Raw genomic sequence first — 10,206 nt, 5'->3', positions numbered from 1 at the left:
GATCTTTTGAATGATGGGCCATGCATTGAGGCTACTACCAAATGTACCATTGAAACCAACAGCTGATGAAAAAGCCACTGCAGAAGAAGACTAAACGGAGCTGGCCTCTTGGGTACGGCCTCCGAAATGATCTGCAAAGGTTATGCTCAACACTATCTCACTTTTTATGTTTTGAGCTGTAAATACCTTCAGCGACTCCTATCTTGTAACAAAAAGCCCCACAGGGGGAACTTTAGTCGTAGATGATGCTTATGAAGCATTTTTCAAACAATGACTTTGTAATTAATCATGATTTCTTACAGCATAAAACTGTAGTCCTATTACTTTTTGCATGATGTGCGTTGTTGCACAGTCACTGAACCGAGTTAATTCTGACTCAGGGATTCTTTTACAGACTGGCAATGGAACAGCTGTTGCATTCACTCTGAATTTGAATCTGAATAAAAAGGCTTTCTGAGGAAGCTGAAAGAATGTGATTCTGGTTGTTTTTGTTAATGTACCTTTACCTTTACTTGAATATGTTTAAAGGCCAGATCTTTTGAATTTTGAAAGATCTATTTTTCACACTAATACTGGTTATTAAAGAAAATAAATCAGCATAATTGAAGTGTAGTGTTAACTTAATTACACCATTACAGAGATGAGTATTTTGTATGTTAATTCCCTCTGATATCTCACCATAGTGGAAAGAGTTACACAACTGGCTGGGGTCGCTGGACTTTGACCACCAGATACAGCAAGTCAAACCTGAATACACAGACTGACACTGAATACAGTGAAGGTGGTTTTACTTCTTAATGTCTGTGGAGCATTGATCTAAAATGTAATGGAGGTACTTGTCAGCTTAGAACAAATATTTCAAGGGAATAAAAAGTGTCAGAAAGGGTTTCGATGGCCTGCAGAGCGCAGAAACAGAAAGGTATGTCACTGAATTACATCTGGTCTTACTGTTTGGGTGTAAAAAGCTTGCTAAGTATAAATCCTATCATATTTTGTGTCTTGCATCTTCTGTTAGATCTAGTTAGGCTCATTCTCTGCAAAGTCCTTTGAGAAATGCTGTGATAATGGGGTAAATAAACAAACATGAACTGGAAGTCATGGATGTCAAAAACTACCTAATAAGAACACAGGCTCAAAATATATCCTGAAGCCTTCTTTTTGCTTCTGGAATAAGGTTTTGAGTATAAGAGAACTGTCATTCATTAATCCTGTAAAGACGCTTTTATTATGACTAGCCCTGACCACCATCTCTGTCCATGATAAGGCAACGCTCGACACATACTTTGTACCATGTGTCCCGACAGGGGACAAACACAGTGTTCAGGAGCTGAGGCTTGTCCTCCTGGGGCGTAACTGGCTGGAGAAGAGCTTGACGGGAAACACCATCCTGGGCCGGCAGCTTTTTGACATCAGGAGGGACGTGGACATGTGCGTTAGGAGACAGGGCGTTCACGGCGATGGGCGTAGAGTCACCGTGGTCAACACTCCCGAAAGGTGGATCCACTACTCTGTCCAAGACCCCGTCCTGGTGGACGGCAACGTGGCGGCCTGCGTGGCCATGTGCCAGCCGGGACCTCATGCCTTCCTCATGGTCGTCCCCATCAGCTCTCACCAAGGCAGGGAATGGACAGTAGAGGGCCCTCTTGAGTTGCTCAACGACACTGTGTGGAGGAACATGGTAGTCATATTCACCAGATATGAAAAACTGAGGGGGGTGTCAGTGGAGGGCTACATTGAAAGGCATGGGTTTCTCAAGGCGGTTTTGCAGAGGTGCGGACATAGGTACCACCTTTTAGACACTAGTACGTGGGGGGAAGATGACGTCACTCAGGTTGCAGAGCTTTTGGGGAAAATCGAGGCAATGGCGGTGAGGAACGCGAAGGGAGGAGGAGTCGGTTATGTGGCGATGAATGAGAAGTTCTGTAGAATCACTGAGAGGAAGAGGAAAGAGGTGGAGGAGAGGGCGACCCTAAGGGGGATGAAGATGCAGATGAGCAGAAATACACTCAGATCTGTAATGGGTAAGCAACTCTTAAACTGATAACAATCCATTAGATTTCCTAACCCAGTGGTTCCTAGAGTAGGGTCCAGCAACCACCAGGGGTCCTTGAGGGGGTTCCAGGTGATTCCCGCCAAATTAGAATAATTTAATGGTTGTCTCACTCTGTAGAAATCAGAATCAAATGTATCAAGATGATCATAGGTTTCACTCTCCTTGATGTTATCACTTCATCTACAGTATAGGCTAGACCAGTGGTTCTCAACGTGGGGTCCGGGGACCAGCAGGGGTCCTTGAGGGCGTTCCAGGGGGTCCCCAGCAAATTGATGAATTATTAACCTTCACCATTTTTTCATTTACAAGAAGTTCACACAGTTAGAGAATGTAGAAGAATGACTGTTTTGATCATAGTTTCACTGTTATCTCTCTAACTACAATACAGATAGTCATTGAATTCTGGACAAAATCATATCTGACAACAAAAATATTCTCAGATTTGGGTCTGAGAGACAAAATCTCATCAAATGGGGGTCCGTGGCTCTAATGTGTGCAAAATTAGAGTCCTTGATATGAAAAAGGTTGAGAATCACTGGGCTAGACAGTTATATAATTCTACAGAAGAGGATTAGGGCATGGAAACATACATGGATACATGAAAAATGTATTTGAGTTCTGAGATTAAAGTCAGAATTTTGAAATTGAAGTTATAATTCTGAGATTAAAGTCAGAATTCTGGGATTCTGAGTTTAAAGTGAGAATTCTGAGAATAAAGTCAGAACTCAGAATTCTGACTTCAAGCTCAGAATTCTGACTTTATTCTGGCCCTAATCCTCTTCTGTATAATTCTACCCTGTCATATCTAACAACCAAACTCTTCTCAGATCAGATTCCTTAGGGCAAAATCTTACCCAATAAGGGCCCCTGGTCTAGTGTATACCTCTTTGGGGGTTTGTCATGCAAAAACATTTGGGAACCCCTGTCCTATACTGATCCCTACAATAACTAATATTGTTGCCTAAAACTTCCATTTGCTAATTTAGGAAAGTCACATCCCATTTCTGCGCTGAGGATTCTCATAGTGGGACCAAAGCAAGTTGGGAAGAGCTCGGCTGGAAACACCATCCTGGGCGGTGAAGTCTTTGGTGCTGGACATCGAACATGGCAATGTGCAAAGAGACAGGCTGATGTTCACAAAAGACGGGTCACTGTGGTCGACACACCTGGCTGGCATGGGAGATACTGCTCCGCGGACACTCCACAAGAAGTACACCAGCAGATTACCCACGGTGCATCTCTGTGCGCCCCCATTCCTCATGCTTTCCTGGTGGTCATACGCAGCGATGAGACGTTCACTGAAACGGACCGGCTCAAAGCAGAGGAGCACTTGAGCTTGTTGGGACACTGGGTGTGGAGTCGAACCATAGTGCTGTTCACCTGGGGGGACAAACTTGGGGTAACTGCCATTGAGCAGCACATCGAGAGATGGCCTGCCCTTCAGTGGTTGGTGGACAAATGCGGGAATAGATACCACGTTTTGGACAACTCAAACAAGGTCGGAGGCACTCAGGTGACAGAACTACTGGAGAAGGTTGAGGAAACAGAGGCTGGGAACGATACCGGACACATGGTAAACGCGTTCGCGAAACTCCAAGAAAGCAGTACGCATCTGACACAAAGCTCCAAAGAGATGGGAAGAAGGCTGGAGAAGGCTGAGATGGAGAATGACCTACTGAGGCGAACAGTCGCGGAGAAGGAGAGGATAGCGGAGGACATGATGAAGACGTCTACAGAGAAAGATGAACGGATAGAAGATCTGAAGTGGAGAGCAGCGAGGGAGAGGCAGGTAGAAGAGAGGACGAAGAGAGAGTATGAGCAAGAGATTGGCAGGAGAATAGTGGAGGCTGAGAGGGACAAGGACCAGCTCAAGCAAATAATTTTGGAGAAAGACAGGACGCTAACGCGCGTGAAGGACAGATGTGCTGAGAAAGATTACATGATAAAAGCTGCAGAGCAAAGAAGTAAAGTGAAGGAGAAAGCACTACAGGAGAAAGCGAATGAGCATAAACGTGAGGCCGAGGCCTTGAAGAAAACGTGCGAGAAGAAAGATGAAGAATTGGACCGGGTGAAGACGGAGCACAAAAGAGAAGCGAAAGAACTCCGAGGGAGACTTGAACAGTCGAAGGGGGAAAACGAAAAGACAGAGAGGCTGTTGAACGCCACCATAGAAGGGATGCAGAGGCACTGTTGGGACGTGAATCGCGCGGATAAAGCAAATGGGGTGAAAACTGCAAACCTGAGCAAAGGGAAGCACCGCAGTAAAGCAAGGATTCACTTGGAGCCTTCGAGAGAGGAGCTCGGCAGACAGCAGAGATGGGCGTTCACAGTGCCTCCGGATGGCCATGCGAACATCACAGAACCCAGTGAGTAGAGCTTAAACAGTATCACTGTGTTGATCAGACATGAGATGATTGGATTTTCAGCTCCTTTGATGCATTGAACTTCATTAACAACTGCTGTCTTTCCCCATCTGCCTGCTTGTCTACTGGATCACTGGATCTCTGTGTGTGTGATCACTGGATGTGTGTGTGTGTGTGTGTGTGTGTGTGATCACTGGATGTGTGTGTGTGTGTGTGTGTGTGTGATCACTGGATGTGTCTCTCTTTGTCTCTTTCTCCTAAATCAATTAAATTCAATTAATTTCAATTGGGTTCAGTTCAGTCTGTGTGTGTGTGTGTGTGTGTGTGTGTGTGTGATCACTGGATGTGTCTCTCTTTCTCTCTCTCTCCTAATTCAATTAAATTGCATTCAATTCAATTCAGTGTGTGTGTGTGTGTGTGTGTGTGTGTGTCTGCTATTTTTGTGAGGACCACTTAGAGTTTTAGAAATAGGATTTAGGTCCAGATTACAATTAGGATTAGGATTAGGTTAGGATAAAGGTTGAGGTTAGTATAGGATTAGGACTTGAGTTTAGAATTAGATTTAGGTTAGGGTTAAGGTTAGGCATTTAGTGAAGCTATAATATGCAACATTTTCTATTTAAAGATTTATTTATTTTTTGCCTTTATTTTGATAGTCGACACTATAGATAGACAGGATAGATTAGAGAGAGGGGGATGACAAAAAATTTGCAAAAAAGCCCCTGGTCAGATTCAAACTCAGGATGCCACAGTTACATGGTATGCACCTTAGCCAACTGAGCCACCATGACAATATGCAGCTTTTTTTTTTTTTTTTACATTAAAATAACATGAAAGAAATGTGTGTGTGTGTGTGTGTGTGTGTCAGGGCCTGAACAGTAGTGGATCAGATTTGCTGCGTATTAATTTCCTCCATTACACACTGAGTCTTCTGTAGTGTCAGTGTCAGTGTAGAAATAAAACTACAATGTGCATGAATCCACTTGGGTTAAAAAAAAAACACAAGTGTGATGTGCTGTAAGTGATGTGTGTCGCTCAGATTGACCGTTACCTTGTAAGTAAATGCCTCTACTCTCTCCAAGTCACAGACACAGGACAGAAACAGTCGGTGCTGCTGCAGACTGAAGTAATGCTGCCACAGGAAGAGGTGGGTGGGAAAATAAAGATACGTCTATTTCGCACATTTTTATAATAGAATCAGCAAGCCCTAACAGATGAAAAAAAAAAAAACTCCTGTAATGCCCAGAAGGTTGTTTCATTGCCTGTGTGTGATTGTTTTTGATTCATATTGATTCAAGTATTTCTGTAGACTAAATATTGTCTGCATGTATAAACTTCCTTTTACTTGTGTACATTTTATATTAAATGCTATTAATCACACTTTTATATAATTTTGTTGACTCTAAGAAACACATGTGAAAATAATTCATAGATATTTTTAGTAATTTATATTCTAGTGCCCACTAGGGGCCTTGTGGCCATTTCTAGATATCCAGATAGAGCCTCTGCTCTGATTGGCCAGTACTAGAAGGTCTGCCCCCCTCCCCTTGCAAACTCAAGATGATTGGTCAACTCAGTAAAGTCAGCTTTCAAACCCAACCATATTCTGGCTAATCTACACAAACAACAAAGAATACAATTTTCTTCTTTTTTTTTTAATGCCCAGGAGTGTGAAACCCATGAAAACATTAGATTATCAATTTTTAAGATACCTGCTACCTCCCCTTTAATATCCATGACTGCTTGTAGACTCATCAATTCTACACTGAACAAAAATATAAACGCAACACTTTTGTTTTTGCTCCAATTTTTCATAAGTTGAAATAAAAGATCTAAGACTTTTTCTATGCACACAAAAGGCTTATTTCTCTCAAATTTTGTTCACAAATTTGTTTGAGCACTTCTCCTTTGCCAAGATAATCCATCCACCTGACAGGTGTGGCATATCAAGATGCTGATTAAACAGCATGATTATTGCACAGGTGTGCCTTGGGCTGGTCACAATAAAAGGCCACTCTAAAATGAAAAATGGGAGCAAAAACAAAAGTGTTGCGTTTATATTTTTGTTCAGTATAATAAAACCTGATTTTGGCTCTAAAGAGGGAAACAGCAGGAGTGTGGCTACCGGAGGCTGATTGGATAGAGTCATGGCTGAGGACCGCAGCTGCTGCGTTGGGGGCCGGGGTCGGGGCCGGGGTCGGGGCCGTGGCCGGCTCTGCCAGGGTGGCTACCGGATCGGCCACCAGGTCAGCCATCGGGGCCGCAGCCGGGGCTCTGCTGGGGAGCTTACTGGTACGAGACGCCAGGCATCGGGGGAGGAGAACGGAGTCAGATCCCAGCAGTAAATGAGACATGAAACACCCATGAGGGACATCAAAGACGCTCATTTCTACATTACAAGCACAGCCTCTGATAAAGCTTATGTAAATAATGTGGGTAACACTTTCTATGAGTGCCATATCTTTAATGCAATGTTCATCCACCTTTTTTAGGCTGGCATAAATCTTTATGATGTAAATTCATAGCGTAGATCAAAGCAAGTCGTATCAAACTGATGCAAGTTGAAAGAGGATAGGGTCTTTTAAGGGAAAAAGACATAAATAAATGCTTTTCTGAAAATGCAATTGATGTTTGTCTTGATGATAAACCACCTGGTTTAAAGATATTTTAACCACCTCTAAAGATTCCATTCACTTTTCATGATTTTATTTTCAAATATACTCTGGCTCACAATAAGATGCATATACGTGTAGTTTGATTAAAAGTTGAATTTGTTAAATTGAATGAATTTGAAGACCAAGACCTCACAGGCAGAACAGTCGCAATACTGAATACTGGATCCTGATTGGTCAACGACAGCAGGTCCTTTAGTTCAAATGAGGTAAACCTGCTGACTGGAGGCTTTTCAGTTCAAATTCTGCAAACTGGCCTGACTGGAATGATTTCAGTAATTATTCAGTGAGAGGAGCCAATCAGGAGTCAGCCTGAAAATGCCTGTAAAAAAGGATGGATTATTGAAAATGCAATAACTTTAAAATTAGCCTCTTAAATGAAATCTAATTTTAGCAAAGTTTTCATTAAACATGATTGATCATATATATAAATAGAGAAAGTGTGAAAGTGTGAAAGAAAGAAAGAAAGAAAGGGTGAATTCCTATAACAGGCTCTCTTTAACTTGACCACTTCATCTCTGCGTATTCTGTAAGAACACATAAAGCTCATTGAAGGATTATATCACCACTTATAAAATGTTAGAGATAACATGCAATGAATTAGGTACAAGCATCTTATGAAAGTTTATGACTAGTTATCTATCATGAGGCTGTTCCACTGAGATTAAAAGTTGTCAGTCTCTGATAGATGACTAATCACAATCATACTGCATCGTACTGCATGTATTATATGTTCCTATGAGGCATTATGAGTCCATTATAATTCTTTATGAGTGCCTTTATAATGCACTACAGATATGGTGGTTATACAAAGTGTTTCCATAATGCATTGATTCTTTTTTTTTTTAAATTGCGTTAATGTGTCTACTATTTAATTTAGTTGGAAAGAAATTAAAAGACCTGTGTCACTGTCGCCTTCATTCAGCAAATCCCTCACACACACACACACACACACACACACACACACACACACACACCCTTGACTGTGTTAGATGGATTTGATTGTATTATATCAACTGAGGATGGTCTGATCCACTAGAGGGAGCTAGTCAACAATACTAAAGCTCATTCTTTTTCTTTATTCATTTTCCCCCATTATTTTCAAATATAGAACAAATTTGAGGCAGTCACATACATATCATCAAACACAAATATCAGCTGTTTCATGTGTACAAATTGTACTTGTTTGAGGTTTATGGCTTTCTCGTTCTTCATTTTATACCAAGTAGTGCTCTACATTTTTATTTCTAATTAATAAAATTTAATTACAAAATAAACAGTTTGATATATAAACACAGAATTTTTTAAGTGCAATACAATTAGGCTTGGATATAGACCATAAGACAAAATACTGAACATCTTTATCTGTCAAATTATTACAAACAAAAATAACATCAAACTGTACCAAAATACCATATCCACTCATGCATTTTCATTCATTTGATGTCTTACTTTTAAATTTTTATATTGAAAACAGAATTTACATAACGCTATGATGTTGCACAGTTCAGTCTAGATTTGTCAACATGAATAAGTCTCTCCCGAAGACCGGAGCGGCTTCATTAACAGTGAATGGAGGGGGGGGGGGGGGGGGGGGGGGGGGGGGGGGGCTTTGTGGATAGGCCTACAGTAACTGTTCCCATTAAGATTTTATGAGAATACAGACATCATTTCTTTCTCATAATTGTAAACACTACAATGAAATAAACCTCATTTGCATGTTAACATTCATGCAGACATTCTAGTAAGTCCACAAACACCAGTCTCCACTTCAGTTTCGAGGGGGGGAAACTGCCCCTGCCCTTTTTGCTGTGAGTGCCCTTTTTAAAAAAACAAAAAAACAAACAAAACCTATATACCTTTATTTAACCAGGGTAGGTCCAGGCCCTAATGGCCACTTCCAATACTTCATTATGTTTTTTGGGGGGGCATTTTGGCCTTTATTGACAGGGCAGTAGAGATTGACAGGAAAGACAGCAGAGAGAGGGGATGATATGCAGCAAAGGACATGGACCAGATTCAAACCTGTGCAGCTGCCTTAATGGTACGCGCTCCACCTGTTGAGCCACCCTTCCACACTCTCAAAACAGATGTGTTAAAAATAACACATCATGTGTTAATTTTTAACACATCGGCGTGTCTAGTTGAGCTCAAAGTAGTACAGGAGTCAGTGCTGGACCCAGACCAGGAAATGGAGGACTTGGAAGAGAAGGAGGACATCAGGAGGACAGAGTTGTTCTGTAGGAAGGAGCCGGCCAGAAAGTCCAAGGCCTGTGAGCAAGAGAAGGAGGCCCTCCGGCAAGAAGTGGAGGAGGCCAGAAACAGACTCCATAGTTTGAGAGCCACTATGCCACAGCAGGACAGCAAGCAGGAGGTCTGAAAGAGGGAGAACGAGACCAAGTTTACTTCCACAGAGACTGAGCAGGTTACACTGTGTATCGTTAACCCGCTATGCAAATTACGTATGTTAATAGTACGAGGGGCCGTGTAAGCCGTTATACAAGCTGAGCTTGTACTTTCAGATACATATACTCTACTGTCCCATACATATGTTTTCACTCTCACATTCATATACTTTCACTTTAATATACAATACTGTGCAAAAGTCTTAGGCATATGTCAATAAAGCTGTGGTGCAACCATACAGAAATGTCATATTATCGTTACTGTGTCTCAGTAGTTGAAGTTGAAGTTATGAAAGTGTAGTCATAGAAGCTGTAACACAATTCTAGCATTCATTTTACATCGTTCAATCTTCATTAAAGTGTTTGTTTCCCCTCTACCTCTCACAGGCTTCTTCACAGTGCAGGTGAAATGAATCTACTACTTCAGATTCCTTCCTTTTCTCCCCCCAAAAACACTGAGCCCCATCTCCCCCCCCCCCCCCGATGTGGAGCAGAGCAGGTGATGTCACTAACTGACGTGGAACTCTCAACCAGGAGCGCGTTCAGCCCCGACAAAACGCAGCAAAGCGTTTATTCAAAGGGAAACGGTGGTGCGTTGAACACCCTGATGTGTTACGCAAGCGTTGCAACTATGGCATTTTCAGAGCCTGATGAAATCGGTTTAAATACGCGTTTAATACTACAAAATACGCTCGATGTTACAGTCACTGCCC

At 41.9% G+C, this 10,206-nt stretch overlaps 1 protein-coding gene across 1 annotated transcript; it reads left to right on the top strand.

The window, feature by feature from the left end:
* Positions 1-891: 891 nt before the first annotated feature.
* LOC139663473 (uncharacterized) lies at positions 892-9,468 on the top strand. The gene is made up of 7 exons (XM_071542154.1): positions 892-919; positions 1,305-2,021; positions 3,040-3,781; positions 3,854-4,419; positions 5,499-5,563; positions 6,517-6,757; positions 9,233-9,468. The coding sequence occupies exons 1-7, from the start codon at positions 892-894 to the stop codon at positions 9,466-9,468; spliced, it is 2,595 nt and encodes an 864-aa protein (XP_071398255.1).
* Positions 9,469-10,206: the final 738 nt, after the last annotated feature.

Source organism: Centroberyx affinis, unplaced genomic scaffold (assembly GCF_046629955.1).
Source record: "Centroberyx affinis isolate AG114_WGS23_722 - 3 ecotype Tasmania unplaced genomic scaffold, CSIRO-AGI_Caff_v1 ptg004026l_1, whole genome shotgun sequence".
Taxonomy (NCBI): domain Eukaryota; kingdom Metazoa; phylum Chordata; class Actinopteri; order Beryciformes; family Berycidae; genus Centroberyx; species Centroberyx affinis.
The sequence above is the reverse complement of the archived record's forward strand: the minus strand, read 5'-3'. Positions and strand labels throughout refer to the sequence as shown.